At 39.4% G+C, this 17,994-nt stretch overlaps 2 protein-coding genes across 2 annotated transcripts; both read left to right on the top strand.

Annotated features, from left to right (window-relative positions):
* Positions 1-1,004: 1,004 nt before the first annotated feature.
* LOC141808619 (interleukin-1 receptor type 2-like) lies at positions 1,005-4,856 on the top strand. Its single transcript, XM_074695287.1, has 9 exons — positions 1,005-1,092; positions 1,190-1,451; positions 1,536-1,710; positions 2,062-2,239; positions 3,212-3,307; positions 3,398-3,463; positions 3,567-3,696; positions 3,845-3,990; positions 4,289-4,856. Exons 1-9 carry the CDS (start codon positions 1,005-1,007, stop codon positions 4,432-4,434), a joined length of 1,287 nt encoding a protein of 428 aa, XP_074551388.1. The 3' UTR covers positions 4,435-4,856.
* Positions 4,857-6,838: 1,982 nt separating this feature from the next.
* On the top strand, positions 6,839-17,933 carry LOC141808873 (interleukin-1 receptor type 1-like). The gene is made up of 12 exons (XM_074695630.1): positions 6,839-6,940; positions 10,741-10,822; positions 10,952-11,203; positions 12,608-12,800; positions 14,738-14,909; positions 15,043-15,105; positions 15,207-15,342; positions 15,495-15,643; positions 15,747-15,890; positions 16,672-16,839; positions 17,168-17,436; positions 17,514-17,933. Exons 2-12 carry the CDS (start codon positions 10,743-10,745, stop codon positions 17,823-17,825), a joined length of 1,938 nt encoding a protein of 645 aa, XP_074551731.1. The 5' UTR covers positions 6,839-6,940; positions 10,741-10,742; the 3' UTR covers positions 17,826-17,933.
* The last annotated feature ends 61 nt before the right edge of the window (positions 17,934-17,994 follow it).

Raw genomic sequence — 17,994 nt, forward strand, 5'->3', positions numbered from 1 at the left:
CTCCTCATATCCATGCTGAGCTCTCATCCAAAGAGCACACCGCTCTCACCCACAATAGTTTACGAGCAGGATTCTGATTGACAAGCCCTGCCAAAAACCCCTCAACATCAATTATATCTAACAACAAGTGAGTAACTTCTGTAGTGGTTGACAAATAGCTCCTACGCCCCCACTTCCCAAGAGCTGAACTATCCCCTCAATCCGTCACTCCTGATGCGGTGACTCACGTTAACATCTGAACTCAGAGCAACAGCCGCCCACAGATTTGTGAATGGGGTTGTCCTTTGCTGACGCAGTGATTGGAGGATTTAATCCTGATCCCAGCCTGAATGAGCGTGTGTGAGAGTGTGTTAGTGCAGAAAGTGTTTCTTGCTTTCAGAAGCAGAAGTGAAAATGAATCTGCTCCAGGGGAAAATGTTTGTTTTAAGCTGCATCGAAGCACCAAACTGAGGATCGGCTGACAGCTCGGAAAGATACAGAAGGAAGATATGAACAAATCAAATTCCTTAAGAGTTTCTCCAGAAGATTTAAAATCAAGCTTATTTTTTAAATTTAAAACAAAAAGTATTTCATGTGTATGATTTTTATTCAACTGTCGTGAAAATTGGTTTCGCTGCCACTTGATTGAATTGACCCTTAGCCAGAATAAGTGACTCATCCTCATGTTGGTAATCCCTCGAGGTTAAATTTGGCCGCTGAGAGCGGAGGCGGGATGACAGGGAGTGCTGGGGTTTACATGACGACACCTGTGAGGTCATCATTGTTAGAAAAGCTTTAAATTTAAGGGAGATGTCGTCACGTTTCTTTGACAGCTTCGACCAGCATCAGGAGTATTCTCATAGTTTGCTCTTAAATTACATTAAATCTTCTGCAGCAAACTGTACACGCTACACTGATGACTAAAAACAACTGGCACATTCCTGGTTTCACTTTTCTGAGTTTGGATCTTCAGTTTTTCTCCCCGGATCTTTTATTTCGGACTTTTTTAACAACAGACTGCCATCATGGTCCGCCTGGTGCTGATCTTCCTCGTGCTCACCATCGAATACGTCAGTGGAAGGCCTCGTTTTCTGCCTCCTTTGCCTGTTAACGGTGAGTACACAGAATATTTCCATATTTTGTGTGTTATATGCATTTAGACTCAGAGAATCAAAGGCCTAAATCGTCTCTTTGCTTTTTTTTACCCCAGCAGACGGCTGCTTCTTTGCGTCTTCAGAGGTGGAGATGTTCAGCATGGAGGGAGAGGCCATGATTCTCTCCTTCCCAATATTCATGAGAGTCCTGGAAGTCCGCAAGATAGCCCCTAAAGCAGCTACGTACTCAATCACCAAGGACAGTGAAACAGAAGGTGTGCTCTTTCATGGAGAGGGGAGAGTCCAGCAGCATGACAAACAGCTGTGGTTCCTCCCGGCTCAGGCGTCCGACTCTGGGGAATATACCTGCACGTACAGGTGGGCGTCAGAACAGTCGGTCTTCTGGACTAAAGACACTTTCTTTGTCTGCACCCTGACCTGAAGTCTTACTTATTCCTCCAGGAATTCTACCTACTGTGTGATGGGGACCATCAAGCTGCACGTTTACAAGTCAGACTCTGTCGATATGTCCAACCTGTCCTATCCGATCTCAGCCTCGCTGGGACAGAATCTGAAATTCAGCTGTCCTAACCTGAGCGAATTTAACCAAACACAGGAACTGATAGAGTGGTACAAGGTAAGAGGGAAACACTAACTAATCTGTTTCTAACCCTTTGACTCTCTCTTTAAATTTTTGTGATTTCATAAAAATAAGGAGGAATAAGCCCAAAACTGAGCATTTCTTTAAATTGTTTTCAACTCTTCCTGCTTCTTTCAAAACAACAAGACTTTTTAAAATCATATCATTTAATATCAAATTTACTCAAAATATAGGATATTTATCTTTTGCCCAAACGCATCTTTGTTCAATAGATCATTTTTTTGTATGAACGTGAAGGAAAAAATGCAAAATTTCAGTTAAGTTGATCTCCAAAAAAATGCCTACGACACTAAAACCTTTGTGTGTTTACGTGTTTCCTCCTGACAGAACTCCAGCCTCACTCAGGTTCAGCCAGATGGATCCAGCTCCTCCCTGCGGGACACAGGAGACCTGATGATCCCAGAGGTGAGGCGACACCATGAAGGTCTGTACACCTGCCAGCTCCGAGTGCTCATCAACAACCAGCTGTACAAAGTCAGCAGAGCCGTCATGCTCCGTGTGGAGGGTGAGTGAAGTGGGGTTAACTGCATCATGACACACACACACAGCTGTAAAATAAGATTAGCATCTTCCGCCCTCTGCTGGTCAGACTGGGGCAATGCACTGACTGGAATCAGCCACAGGGACCACACACCTCATGTCGTCACACACCAGGACAGCAGCTTACATGGTGGGAATTAGATCGATATGGACTTTTTAGAGCGGATACCGTAGGCAAGGAGGCCGATAACCGTTATTTGAAGCCGATATTAGTTTGCAGTAAAAGTGAAAATTTTGAATACTACAAACTCCAACACTTAACTGCATTGAAATGCCTTCAATAATATTTGTTTATTAAACAACCCCCCGGTTTAGCAGTATGTGTTATAAAGTTAAATGAAAACTTTAAAATGAATAGCTAAAGTTTTCTACTGTATTTTTTTTCCAAAATTTTAATGTAACTGCAATAAAACTGGACAGAGTTGAGTTTGTGCTGCCTTTTACCAGTATACAAAGCAGTTGAATTAATTTTCTGTTTGGTTTTAAAATGACTGATTTTTAAATGTTTTGACCATCTAGGGCTTCCATAGTGTAGACAGGGAGAAACTCTGTGCAGAGAAACAAAAACAAGCAGCTCCTCAATGTCTGCAGTTAAAAACACTTTTTTTTTCATTTTTTAAGAGGAAGAAAAACATATTGTGTGTGTGAGAGAGAGAGAGAGAGAGAGTGCATGCACAGCTTCCACTGCTGATTGGCTGTTACCCGAGACATGACAGCAGCTGCATCAGAGCCAAAACCAACACAGTTTGGAATTGGTTTCTTATCGGCCGTCGGATTAAAAAAGGCGGATGCCGATATGCTTCAAAATGCCAAATATCTGCCTCGATAATCGGCCCGGCCAATAATCGATCTATGCCTGGTGTAAATTATGTAATTTCTGCTGTGATTTTAAAAAATTGTCATCTGGATGTGTTTCTTAAATTGTGTTTGCATGAAGGTGGAGATCCTGTTTTTACAACCATCACGCCTCATGTGTCTGCAACATCTGAACAAGAGACAACCAGCAGCAGCACCAGCAGCAGCACGCCTCATTGTGAGTTTTTAAGCTCATTTAACAGATTTTAATTATATAATCAATTTTTTCCTGCTGCTACAGATTTAAAACTATTATTTTATGTCACAGCTTTTGTGATTCAACCTCCAGTGATTGTATCACCATCAAACGGGACCGTTTTTCAGGGCCCACATGGTGAGTGATAAAAGAGGAAGCCCTATTTTAATGTTTCCCTTCTTAAGAATCAGACATTTGACCCTAATTGTGTTGAATCACCTCTGACTTGGCTTCTGTTCAGGACTGGAGCTCTTCTGCAAAGTGCTCACCGCCTGTGAAATGTCCGATTCCACTCTGGTCACCTGGATGGTCAACGGCCAATCAGTGGAGTCATCATACCTGGATAGGCGGGCCCTACAAGGAGGAAGGAGGTAACTTGATTCTGAATTTTTGGAGGATAATTCTTCACCTGAGCTTGAGTTGAATCATTACTTGAGGCTGGTGATAGAGAAAGCAGATTTTAACTTTGGCCTTTACCCTTTGACCATGCTCACAGACGAGTCACTCTCAATGTTTCAGGGTAACCGCGGCATCTGGAGGCTGCCAGGTTGAGATGAGGCTGATTATTGTAGCGGTAACAGACGAGGACGTAAAGACGGAGCTGAAGTGCGTCACTGAGAACAAAGGAGGGAAGCAGGAAGTGTTTGTGCAGCTCCAAGTGGAGGGTGAGTTGTGTTTCTGTTCACTCAATTTAATACTTCTAACAGATGATCATATTTACTGGATTTCGTCTTTACAGCCATTATCTGCGTCTGTTCAGATGAAATAACTTGATTTTACTAAAATTATTAAAAAAATAAATTTTGTGTATTTTAAACCTTTAAATGTTGATGATTTTATTTAAAATCTATAGTGTAATAAGAGAGTGATCGCAACCTGCAATGTTTGTGAAACATGAGAAACATTTCATATGATTTGTCTCATAAAAATATGAATCTAACTTACCTGTCCTCCTCTTGACAGACTCCACATTCACTTGGCTGGTGTTTGGCACCCTGGCTGCGACCTGCTTCCTGACTGTTGTCATGATCTTCTTCTACGTCCTCCTTAAACCTAAGAGGAAAAAGAAAATGGATTACTTTCTGGCTCGGCAGAACAGCACTTTCTAACTCCGCTGATGCACACACACACTCAAACACTCCCTCTGTAAAGACTTCAACGCTAGTCTTAAAAACACTCCTTTTAGCGTTAAAGATGTTTTTTTTTCTTGCTCTATACTGAGTTTTTGTCACTTTTAAAATATTCTGTGTGTGCTGAAGTTGCATGTGTGTGGTTTGATTTTACAGGAGCAGCCACGGCGGAAGTTTTCCGCTGATAAGTCCGTCCAAATTGAGTAACTGAGAATCATTTTCCTGAACATATGTGCAACATAAAGGTGACACATCAGTAATTTTATTGGTTACTTGAGTGATTAAAGTGGTATATTACAGGTTGCAAAATGCACGAGGCACTGAGTTAGAAAATACAAAATAGTTTCTAAAGTACTGTACATGTTTTCATCGAGGTTGTATTTTTCATGAAATCAAAGTTTACAGTTTTCATAATATTTCAGTTGTTTCTGAAGTTTTATATCCACTATGGATAAATGGATGCCTTTAAATTTGATTTTATCACTGACTGCTTTAAATTTGTGCAATGAATAAATAAATAAAAAATCAGCTGGGTAAAAAAGATGTAAAATTGATTTTTTTCCAATGAAGGTTTCTTAAAAAAAACAATATATATATATATATGTGTGTGTGTGTGTGTGTGTGTGTGTGTGTGTGTGTGTGTGTGTGTGTGTGTGTGTGTGTCTTTTTAAGAACTATTTTTTTCTGAGAAAAAAGTAGCCAAAAACAAAGGAATTTTTTTTTTTTTTTTCAGTGGTCCTACTCTTCTTCTGTAGGTTATTCATATAAATCAATACATCCAACATTTGGAGTACCCCAGAGCTCTTTCCTTGTATGTCTTCTTTTCTACCTGTACATACACTGTTGTGATTTTTGCAGTTAAGTAGGTTTATAGAAAATTTTTAAAAGCCATATTTTTCTTTCACTTAAAAAAATAAAATATCAATATCAATAAAACATGTGTTCTAAAAAATTGACAACTTTCCTCAAATAACCATTCAACTTCACAATAATCCAGGACTGAAACCAAAGCAGCGCAGCAGATCATACAAACTAAAGACCAAGAGGTAAAGTTTTTTCAACTCTCACACACTTTTTTTTTTAAAGTTCAACATTTACTCAGGAAATGTGGAATTTTTTCTGTGTTGAGTGGAAGCATTATTTGCGTCAGGGAATTCCCCACCGAGTGGCGGGAAACAAACCTTGTTGCCTAAAGGTGTTGTGCTTCTTTTGAGTGTTTGAGGTCAAACAGACATTTTATCAAAAATACTAATAAAATAAACTGTTAATCAAATAATGAGTTGTTTAATTTGAGCTAAAATATAAAAGCACATGACTTTTAAGTTGTCCTTTGTTGATGTGGTTCAGGACGCCTTGGTAGTATTTCAGCGTTGTTATTACAGAGTTCAAAGGTTCAGTTTGAACTATGTCTCCTTCCTGTTGAAAGAAAGTCAGTTTGACGTGTAGGTGGGACCTAGAGCTGTTGAGTCACTTGTGGAGCTGCATATTTAAAACAGAGCTGAGGTTTCCTCTGCCGCTCAGCTCTATGAGCTCATAACTCTGCTGCATATTGTCAGTGTTTGGCTCGCTCTCACCCAGGTGAGTCATTTTCTTCTTACTATAGTTAAACTGAAACACAAGTGGTTTCCGTTTTCTGCCGTGTGTTGTACTGTCACTGCCTCTGAAAACAAATATAACCATGTTTCAAAGGTTTTAGAGCTAAATTACTAAGGTGAATGGAAAAGTAAGAAAGAAGAAATCAAGGATCAGGGAGCAGTGTGGGAAAACCATCAAAGCGAAAGTAAAAGAAGTTTTTTAGTGCATGAAACTCCAGGACATCCTCTGGTTAAACCAACAATTTTCTTGGCACAGAATTGATGACAAGTGTACGGGTTTCTGTTTTACAAGTTTTCCAACTGTTTGGGTGTGAATTAGACATGTGGTCAAAGGTCAAATCGATGTGATCAAAAGAGGGTATTGGATCAAACTTAGGAAATTATACAAGTGAGAAAAATGAGCTTGAAATCTCACGGAGGAGAAGAAAGGACAGGGCTAATTTTGGGACAAACATCACAATATCCCAAAGAAATACGTCTTTCTGAGACCCAAAAAGGCATTTTTGACCTCTGCAGAGGACATAACTTTCAGAGCTTTACTTAATAAACAAAACAGTCTGCAGGGATGAAACCCTTTGTGCTCTGTAGGAGACATCCTGGGCTTTCCAGTGATATTCAAAAGATCTATCCTCACCCAACCACCCACTGTGTTTCATGAGTGTAAGAAAAGAAAGTTATCAGATTTATGCAAATGCTGTGCTTTTAAAGGTAAATATTGCATTTTTTAAAGTGTTTAAGCTGTATTTTGATAACGTTTTGTGTCATGTTTTATTTTTTGCTTCAAACAACAATTTTTCCCAGTGTCTGTTGGGAATATCCAAGTTTAGTTTTAAGTTTTCATTATTTTTTTTTCCAGATTTGACGACATTAATACACCTGGAAAAGAGAAGGTAAGCAAGTTAAATCTGTTCAAGCTAGCTGTGAGATAGTAAATGATTCATGTTTTGTTTTAACCACAAAAAACTGCTGGTTCTCCCTTTAAAACTGTAGAAAAGATGACAGAAGAAAGACTGATTTTCAGTATAAGGAGGTCCCGTTGTCCCCAGCAAAGAACATTTGATTTAAAAAGAAAAAAAGTTGATGAAAATAAATTATTACAGCGTGCAACTTTCAACTAAGACGATATCCAAGGACTTTCTGGAAAGATTCTCTTCAGATTTGGCACAAACATCAACTTAGAGCTGAAGGTGAATTGGCGAGGATTTGGTGATCAAGGGTCAAAGGTCAGGGTCACTGTGAGCCTTAAGGCACTCTACTCTGGAGTCCTTAAATGAAAGCAGAGTCAGAGCAAACCTGGAGGGTGTTAGGACCCTTTCCTCCAAAATAGTTTAAGAGAATCTCTTCGTGCAAAGTAACTCAAACACAAACACACCCTGTGATTGAAAGACATATTTTCATCCTGCAAATGATGATGAACCAGCCTCTCCAGTTCATGTTGGGTCAGCTTATGTTAATTTTTCTTCTTCTGGGGAAGATTTTCTCCATAATGGTTTCAAAAATTTCCCAGCCACAGCTACCACTTTTTAATGCCGGAAACACTGGTGATGTAAACTGCAACTGAACTGTTTTGCAGATGCAACCCCAAAGTTTAAATTCTGAAGCTTTTCACACGTTATGACAATTTCAGACGCAAGTTCACACTGTAAACGTGACACAACTCAATGCATCAACACTTTTTTTCACAGTGTACATCTCACAAGCCTCGTGGACAGGTGGTTAGATTCTCATCTGTAGGTGACCACATTTTCCCCGAGATAGAATAACTGAAGGTCAGAGCTAACCATGTTGTGTAAGTTAGCGCTTGCTGGATTGTTTTTACTGTTCACTTCATCTGGTACACTCCTGCTTTTTGCACCATTTCCTGTTTTTTTCTACCTTTTGCATTGCTTTTTTGCTGCAGTTTGCAACAGTTCTGGTTGAAACTTTGCTGCTACTTTTCAAAATGTAAGTAGCGTGCATTTTGACGTAAAGGTGGCAAAACTTTGAGTTCAGAAACCTGCAGGTTTTTCTGAGAAACTCACCACAAAAACCACGTTTGTGTTTCTGAGAAGATGTGTCCGACCTAACCCTCGATAACACGAATTTCCTTTCAATGTCAAATGAGTCAAAAGGTTATGCAGCCTTCATTCTCGATCCTTATTCAGGGTTAGCTCTGATAAAACAACACTTGGATATAATATGTACAGTGTTGAGCAAATTACTTTAAAAAAGTAATTAGTTATAGTTACTTTCCCAAAAAAGTGACTGGATTACTCCTTCATAAATGTAATTAGTTACCAAGAAAAGTAATCATTGTGTTACTTTTTTTGAAAAAGCTTTAATTTAGCTAAAGAAGTCAGTTTCTGAGCAGGTTTTGCTCCGGGACATAATGTTCACGTCTGCTCTTGCCTTTTCCATCTCCGACGTTGAGGTGGTATCTGTTAACTTCCATCCTGAAAATACCAATTTTAACCCCAAAGATGGAAATTAGCAGCTCCTGTCCTGTGTCTGAGCCAGGATAGACCTGCCAACACTCCCGATTTAGGAGGGATTCTCCTGTTTTTCAACCTTGTCTCTGGCTCTGTCTTTCTTTCAATCATCTGATCATCTGAGCTATTTTTTGGAAAACTTCTCTTACTGTAGAAAACTTTAGGGAGCTATTTATATTTTTAAGTTTTCATTAAACTTTATAAGACATGCTGCTGAGCCTGGGGGCTGTTTAACAAACATTCATGCTTAGAGGCGTTTCAATGAAATTAAAAGCCTTTGTTCACCAACAGCAAAATAAGATTTATGTTTTTTGTCGTAAAGAACCAGGTGCTGGTGCGCAAACACAGTCAGTGCTGAATATTTTGGTATGTGACTTGTCAACAACAAGTGTTTTGATTGGTCGGATATGTACTCACCACAAGCAAAACTTTGAAAAAATCAACCTCGGTCTGAAAAAAAAATGCAATAAGATAAGATAAGATAAGATAAAATTACTTTATTCATCCCAGAAGGGAAATTCAATTTCATTGCTGTTGTGAAAGCTTGCATTGAAAAACAGTAGGTTCGAAAAAAATAAATAACATGCGAAATATTCGTGTGAAAAATACACATCTGTTGTGCAAAGGGCTTAAGTGTTGCAGTTTGTATTATTCAAAATTTTGCCGCCAATATTTTCACTTTCTCTGCAAATGAATATCGGCTCCACACATCAGTTATCGGCCTCCTTGAGTACTAATAATCAATATTGGCTGATTAATAAATACATATTAGACATTTTCTGAAATTAGAAAAGATAAGATTGACCCTTAAAAAAACTACCCAGCAATTCTTAGAGACCTGGAAACCTTTTCTCAACTTTTTGAGGAATCACAAATATCTCTAGATGGGCGGAATACTGAAGGCGACTGATTGTATGCTTATGTATCTTTCTCTTTTTTTAAATGTATTACATTTTTTAAAACTTTATGTGTCATTGCTTAGTGTTATCTTTTTTTAATTACTGCGGTCACATTAATTATTTTTTTTTATTTATTTTTTAAATTATCATTTTTATTCTTATTATTTTATTATTATTATTATTATTATTATAATTATTATTATCATTATTATTATTATTATTATTATTATTATTATTATTATTATTATTATTATTATTATTATTATCATTATTATTATTATTATTATTATTATTATTATTATTATAATTGTTATTCTTTCTACTTTGTAAACATACATCTGTCAAATGATTGTATAACAGTTCCAAGTTGCACATCTTTGAAAGTGATACCTGGGTAGGCAGTCGGGTTGGTTGGTTTGGCATTAATAAGATTTGATAATATATCTATAGCAAATGTTGACAAATTGACAAATGGAATTGTACACCAATTTCATTTTGACATTCATTCAAATAAAAGGAAAAAAACATCAGTCTATGTCTAATAATATGTCATTGAGGCTAAGTTAGAGACAAGATTTAAACATTTATCAATCATTAGTTAATCTCAGAATGCACATCCATCAACTTTAGAGGGAACAATAAGTTAGGGTGAAGCAGACAGAGGTATGTTTTCAGCATTTACAAACATGTTGGATCTTGTTTAGCTCTTCTTGCAAAGAGCTGAAGTAGAGCAGCAGATTTTCTGAGGCTTATCCTGAAACATTGGTGGAGTAATTCAAAGCTGTGTTATCTGTATTAAAGTGAACACTGCATGACGCAACAACCGACAAATTTCTCCTCACAGATTAAGATCTACAACCTGCACCAGTCAAGCGTTCAACCACAGCACACTCTTTTTTTTCCACTCATGAGTCGTTTCCGCACTTGGACTTCCTGTGGTGAAGATACTGCGGTTAAGATCTGTCTTATGTATTTTGATGCTACTGTTTATTGGAAGTTGTTCCTGTACTCCTGAGAACGTTATGATCACAAACCAATCAACGAGAGTTTAAAGAGGACACCGTTGACCTAAATCAGTCAGTCAAAAACTTTCCAGAGGAGGTTGGTAAAGGTGGTGGTCTAACCACAGGCTTGTTGCCTCTAACTGTTTTCACGCTTGAGGAAAGCACGAGCTTCTACATCTGACCCACAAACTCTTTAACAAACATTACAAATGTGGGAGGGAGAGAGGTAGAGGGGAAACCAGAGAGGAAGAGACAAATATGACTAAAGAGACAATGAGAGGTTTGTAAGTTTGTTGAATTCATGAATTTCTGTTTTCAGCCATGGTTCATCATGGGGCAATGAGAGGACTTCTGGTTTTTCTCGGACTACTTGGAGCCTGTACAGGATCTTTGAAAGGTGAGCTGAAGCAAAAAAGTTTATGATGAAGAAAAAAAGACTAACTAGTTGAGTTTTCGTGGTCCATGAGGTCCCAGATTGACATAGTCAAAAATCTCTTTGCATATTGGTTGTTTTCAGAGAACTACACCAGCTGCAAACCTGTGTGGGACGAGTATGGTGGTACGGTTTACTCCGTACCTGGGGATGTAGCTAAGCTGGCTAGCATCCTGGTGTCAACGGACTTCTTCAACTACACAAGTGTGCCGTACGACATCACCTGGTTTGACTCAAAGACGGGTCAAGAAATCAACAACCAGACCGGTCGAATCTTGGTGCAGGGAGAGACTTTATGGTTTCTGAGGGTGACGCTGGGGGATAATGGAACATATATGATCATCCTGAGGTAAGGCTAAAGACAGAAATGCTGACTTGAAGGCAAGATATGCAAAATTTAAGAGCTAAAGATTTGATAAAAGCTGCTGTTTTCCACTGACACCATTTGTTCTCTATGAGCTTATTTTATCCTACCGACAACGCCAAGATTTACAACTTTTCATGTGCACTCACCGGCCATTTTATCAAGTTCACCTGTCCAACTGCTTGTTAACACAAATCTCTAATCAGCCAATCACATGGAAGCAACTCAATGCAGTTAGGCGTGTAGACATGGTCAAGACGATCTGCTGCAGTTCAAAGCGAGCATCAGAATGGGGAAGAAAGGTGATTTAAGGGACTTTGAATGTGGCATGGTTGCTGGTCTGAGTATTTCAGAAACTGCTAATCTACTGGGATTTTAACCCACAACCATCTCTAGGGTTTACAGAGAATGGTCCCAAAAAGAGAAAATATCCAGTGAGCAGCAGTTCTGTGGGACAAAATGTCTTGTTGATGCCAGAGGTCAGAGGAGAATGGACAGACTGGTTGGAGCTGATAGAAAGGCAACAGTCACTCAAATAACCACTGGTTACAACCGAGGTCTGCAGAAGAGCATCTCTGAACACACAACACGTCCAACCTTGAGGCAGATGGGCTACAGCAGCAGAAGACCACACCGGGTGACCCTCCTGTCAGCTAAGAACAGGAAACTGAGGCTACAATTCACACAGCAACACCAAAACTGGACAATAGAAGATTGGAAAAATGTTGCCTGGTCTGATGAGTCTGGATTTCTGCTCCACATTCAGATGGTAGGGTCAGAATTTGGCGTCAACAACATGAAAGCATAGATCCATCCTGCCTTGTATCAACGGTTCAGCTGCTGCTGCTGGTGTAATGGTGTGGGGGATATTTTCTTGGCTCACTTTGGGCCCCTTAGTACCAACTGAGCATGGTTTAAAGTCCACAGCCTACCTGAGTATTGTTGCTGACCATGTCCATCCCTTTATGAGCACAGTGTACCCATCTTCTGATGGCTACTTCCAGCAGGATAACGCTCCATGTCATAAAGCTGGAATCATCTCAGACTGGTTTCTTCAACATGACAATGAGTTCCCTGTACTCAAATGTCCTCCACAGTCCCCAGATCTCAATCCAATAGAGCACCTTTGGGATGTGGTGGAACGGGAGATTCTCATCATGGATGTTCAGACGACAAATCTGCAGCAACTGTGTGATGCTATCATGTCAATATGGACCAAACTCTCTGAGGAATGTTTCCAGGACCTTGTTGAATCTATGCCACCAAGGATTAAGGCAGTTCTGAAGGCAAAAGGGGGTCTGGTACCAGCAAGGTGTAGCTAATAAAGTGGCAGGTGAGTGTATGTCCCTGAACTAAAACAGATGTGAAATTCTTCCTCATCCCTAACAGGACGCCTTCTGAGTGCTTCAGGCAGAACATTTCGCTGGTCGTGGATCAACCAGTTGCTTCAGGATGTGGAAAGCCAAACAAAATAAAGAAGACCATCACAGCTGGGCAGAACGCCATCCTTTCCTGCCCTCTGATGGACCATATCAAAAAACTGAAAAGCTACAACATCGTTCCTGATTCCAAGTGGTACAAAGTGAGCAACTCCCACTTTTAGTTTTGTCAACAACTCATGGACAAAAGTTGTGACTATTTTTCAACATAAATCCATATTATACTGAATTTAGAGTTATTCAACATTTCTATGTCAGACTACGCTCCCTAGAAATGCCCCTCATCATTTATATCTTAGTTTAGACAAAATTTAAAATAATTATGGCTCAAAAATCTCAGTAACCAGCTGACATGACAAGAAGAGACAAACCTGTCTCTACAATTCTACATTTACTGACGCTAACACAGTCGACATTTCCTCCATTTTTTGTCCCTTGTGCTAACTGCAGACCTAGAACATGCCACCACCTGACCTCCATCAGCTCATATTTCTGCTCCTTTTCTTCACAGTTTGGTTTTTATAACATCTATAGTAAGAAGAGCAGAAAATGTTGGTAACACAGGTGATGAACAGTTAATGCGCCCCATGTACAGACAATCATTCTGATGAAATATTGATGAGGAGGGGCTGAAACATGACACACTTTCTTCAAGGTTCCCACCAAAAAGGATGGGACCTCACTTGATTTCAGTCATGTGACTTTGGAGCAACCACTGCTGATTTATAGGGGTTTTTTCAATGGGTAACACAGTTGATAAAGATTTCTCAGACACACACAAAGTGAATTACTCTATCTAAATGAAAAAGTTTTAAAACACTTTGGCTACGTTTAGACTGCGGCCCTTAATGCTCAATTCCGAGACTGTGATGTCAACTGTGATGAGGAGCAACAAACACAGAGCAAAACTGCGCTTCACAATGCTGGAAAGTTTGTTTCCATAACGCAAAACCTGATGTTACAGCAGCTCACCTTGAGTGAGCTCTTATTAAAGTAATTATGGCTAAATTCTATTTCTTATAAACCTTAAGGCAGACGCTCTCTCCCACACCGGGGTCTCTACCGTATCTCAGAGTCGTAGTGCGCTGAATGGGTGAACAAAGAGGCAAAACCTTAGTTTTGTCATCTGTCCTGATGTTCGTAGTTTGTCTGAGGGCAGATCAGACAGGAGCAGACGGATCTCTGACTGACGCTGTCTCATAGGAAAGTACAGCAGCGCGCAAATACGCACGGATGAGATGGACCGCAGTAGATCATCGGTGTCTCTGCGTCCTGTAAACTGTTATTTTAGCCTGATTAATCCATTTAAAAAGTCGGCGCAGTGTTAATAAACTACGTTTGTTAGATATCATAATACAAACGTACAATTCATTCACCTTTATCCTTTATTGTGTGTGTAATGGAGACGCCAGTCGATGTACCAGCGCTCTCTCACTTTTTCTCATCACTCGTCCTTTAATGCATTGTTTAATCAAGCTTGTAGCTGGATAAATAACTAAAACTCTTTATTAAAAAAAACATACACTTTTTAATAATCATGTCTATATTAACCCCTAGTTATGTTCTGTCCATGAAGTGACTTTGAAAACATTTGCCCTGAGGTAAACTGCTGCTGTAGAATGACGTCAAAGTCGCATTAAATGCGACCTGACTGTTCAGACTGCGATCACATTCAAGAAAATCAGATATGTATCTGATTTAGTACCACATTTGAAAGTGGCCTGAATCTGATTTGAAAAGGTCAGATTCAATGCGACTTGTGCTGTTCACACTATCAGAAACAAATCCGATTCAGGTCACATTTGACTGCAGTGTGAACGTAGCCTTTGTCATGTTTTAATGATTATTTTGAACAAATATTACTGAAAATAATAAACAAACATGTATTCTAGTGTTTATCTTGAAGAACAAACTTGCCATTTGAGAAATGGGACAGCACAAGAGCTGCAAATTCCAACACATGATTTGCATTTTTTGCCAAATAAATGATGAAAGCTGTTAACTTTCTGTATGAAAAGTGAAATATCAGCCAAATGACCCACTGTAAAGTTGGTCACTCATGGTATCCCTCCTCATCCAGGGCTGTGACCTCATAAAGCCCAGTGTGGAGAAGTATGCGTTCCCCAATACAAACAGGCTCTTGATTAAAAAGGTGAATCCTGAGGACAGAGGCGTGTATACCTGTACGCTGACCTTCACTCTCGCTGGAGTTAATGGATCTGTGTCAGAGAGCATCAACGCAACCGTCAGAGGTGAGAAGAGAGAACAAAGGACAGTGAGTCCTAAACTGAAAGACACGTCCTTTCACAATCACAGCTAAAGTTTCAAGAGGCTGACAAAGAGGAAACTTTACGCCTGGTTCACCTTCTCATTCTGTCTTTTCAGTGTTCTACCCTGTGGTTCCAGAAATCAGAGAGCCGTTCAATGAAATAATCAAGGCACCAACAGGTGAGTGCAGTCAAAACACAGTCAGGAGCAAAATCAGTCCTGCATTAATGATAATACCATCAGCTCAAGCTCCTTTTAACTTTAAGTTTTAACATCTGCAGGCTCCAATTTCAGCAAACGGTGCCTGGTTTTTGTGCCAGGTGCGGGGAAGAAGCCCTCATTTGGAGTCAAGTGGTGTGTGAGGGGTCAATGTGTTTCTAATGATCCATCCGAACGCATCTATGCGGAAAAAAAACGGTTTGTATCATTTTTCATCATTGCAGCACTCAAAAAAATCAGTCCACAGATTTACAGATTCTTTCTCTTCATTTTTTAACGAGTCAACAGAAACTTTAAATTAGAGACTTTTTGTGGATTACTTTTCTGTAACTTTATGTTTTTTACACCAGTTATTGGATCCAGGATCATCCCCACAAAGGTTTTTTCTTTGAGCGAAAGCTGGTGTTTACTGTTCTGAGGGAGGAGGATTTCTACCAGAACTACACGTGCATAGAGGATTCAAAAATGAACTCCAGATATTTCACTTTGCTACCACCTGGTAAAAAAAACAGAGTTTAATATCAACCTCATCTGAATCCTGCTTGAACCCTTCCCAGCATGTTTGGACTGTTCATGTTTGTCCCGTGTGTGACTTTCTGCAGATCCTAACAGCATGCTGCCCATCGGACTGGTGTTTGCTGGAATAACCGTCCTCTTCATCAGCACTGTCTTCGTCTACCGCTTTTTTAAGATTGATATTGTGCTGTGGTTCAGGAGAGTGTTTCCACACCTCTATCCAAACAAAGGTAATCTGTCACAGCAGGTTTTTCTATTTATATATTATTTTACTGTTATTATTATTATTATTATTGTTATTATTATTATTATTATTATTATAATTATTATTATTATTATTATTATTATCAAATTCAAATCCTTCATTTTAGTCTTTGTTTATAAACTAGGTTGGAAAAAAGTCAGACATGTCAGATCCCCTGAATAGATCTTAAAAACTGATTCACATGTGATGTGCATTTTTTTTAGGAAAATATGGCTCCTGATATAGTCTGTATTCATCATCATCATCATCATCATCATCATCACTTATTTTTGTGACATGGTCAGGTGTTGAAAATGCAAATTTAAAATCACAAAAATCAGAAATATTAAAGAATCTCAATTTAAATCAAATTGGTACCCATAAAATTGTAAAAATTATTAAATAAATAATAAAATAACAAAATAAAATAAAAAAAATTACTTGGAACAGAATAAAAAAATATTATTAATAAAATAAATAAATAAATAAATTTAAATTAAAAAAATATATTAGAAAAAAAAATCTTATTAATACCTTGTTGCACTTTGTCACGCTTACTTTTTTCCCCTCTGTCAAAATTCTTGCTTGTGTTTGGATGAAAGCGTCTGCTAAATGAAACTTTAACATACATATAAATGGTGTATGAGCCCCTACATCTTGAATATGATCTAAATTTTTTAGCTCTTTGAAAATTGCTGCACTCAGAATTCATCTAAACTTGTCTAAAGTCACTTAAAGACGCACAAATTCTCATTTTTTCTTCTCAGATTTGGATGGTAAGCTGTATGACGCCTATGTTGCATACCCACAGCCCTGTGACAGTGGATTTAGTGAGGAGATGGAGAAGTTTGCTTTACACACGCTCCCTGAAGTTTTGGAGGAGGATTGTGGGTACCAGCTCTTCATAGCAGGTCGGGACTGTCTGCCGGGGCAGGGTGAGTCACAAACTGGGTTCACATAATGAGTAACTTCGCTGGTGAACACCTGGAGATTTGTTCTAAACGCGCTGTGAGAAACATTGTATTCTTGGCGCCCTCTTGTGGACAAAGTTGTCATGCTAAAATTGTTTTTGGCATGCACAAGAAGTCACCTACCCCTCTCTGACTTTACAGGTTTTGAAAATTGCAAGAAGTAAATAAAAAAATCACTTTCCTGTCAGTGTTGTTGTCATTTTTTAGGTTACATGGAGACCTAACTGTGACTTTGACTTCTCTAAAAACATAATTTAACAATCACCTCTTCCTCTGCTGTCTCCTCCTGCAGCCATCGTGGACTCAGTGGAGGAAAACTTACAAGCCAGTCGCAGAGTCCTTCTGCTCTACACGGCCTCCACCTTCATCAGTAAGAGACACGCGAGCAGCACCACGAGTATCGATAACAAAACCACCTCAGGGAGCAGCGACTGCAGCAAGAACACCGAGAAAAAAAACACAGATGAAAACAGAAACATGAACTCAGACTGCGATAACCAACAGCCCAAGTTTGAGTACGCTGCAGCCCTGCATAAAGATCTACTGGAGGGATCTCTGAGGGTGAGGAAACAAACTCATTAAGCAAAAACAAAAGCAGATCAGATGTCTGTGATAGTAATTCGAGCTCTGCTTCACAGGTGGTTCTGGTGGAGCTGGAGGAGATCAGTCCAGCTCAGCTCGCCCTCTTCCCAGAGTCAGTGCGCCAGCTGAGGAAGAAGCAGGGCGCCGCGTGCTGGTGGAAAAACCAGAGGAAGAGGCGAAGCTCTCACACATGTTTGAGGAGAGGAGGGGATGAGGAGACAGGGGGACAGGACACAGAGCTGTCTCCGTCTCTGTCTTCCTCCTCCAGGTTCTGGAAAGAGGTGAGGTATCATATGCCCGTGACGGGGAAGAGGAGGTGCACCCCGAACAACCGTCCATTTGAAAAGAAAGAAATAATGCCTGACTAGACAAAAACCTGCCACAAGAGGGAAGCCTTTTCAACAAAACTCCCAGCAACACCATTATGCAACCCTGAAGTCTGAAAGCCGCACTCAGCAGACATGATTTATGGATCTGGTAATGATTACAGATCAGAGTGGGGCTCAGTGCGGGCTGTAAATGAAGGTACCGTCTCAT

Source organism: Halichoeres trimaculatus, unplaced genomic scaffold (genome assembly GCF_033239565.1).
Source record: "Halichoeres trimaculatus isolate MK-OKI-2021-1 unplaced genomic scaffold, fHalTri1.1 fHalTri1_scaffold_19, whole genome shotgun sequence".
Classification (NCBI taxonomy): domain Eukaryota; kingdom Metazoa; phylum Chordata; class Actinopteri; order Labriformes; family Labridae; genus Halichoeres; species Halichoeres trimaculatus.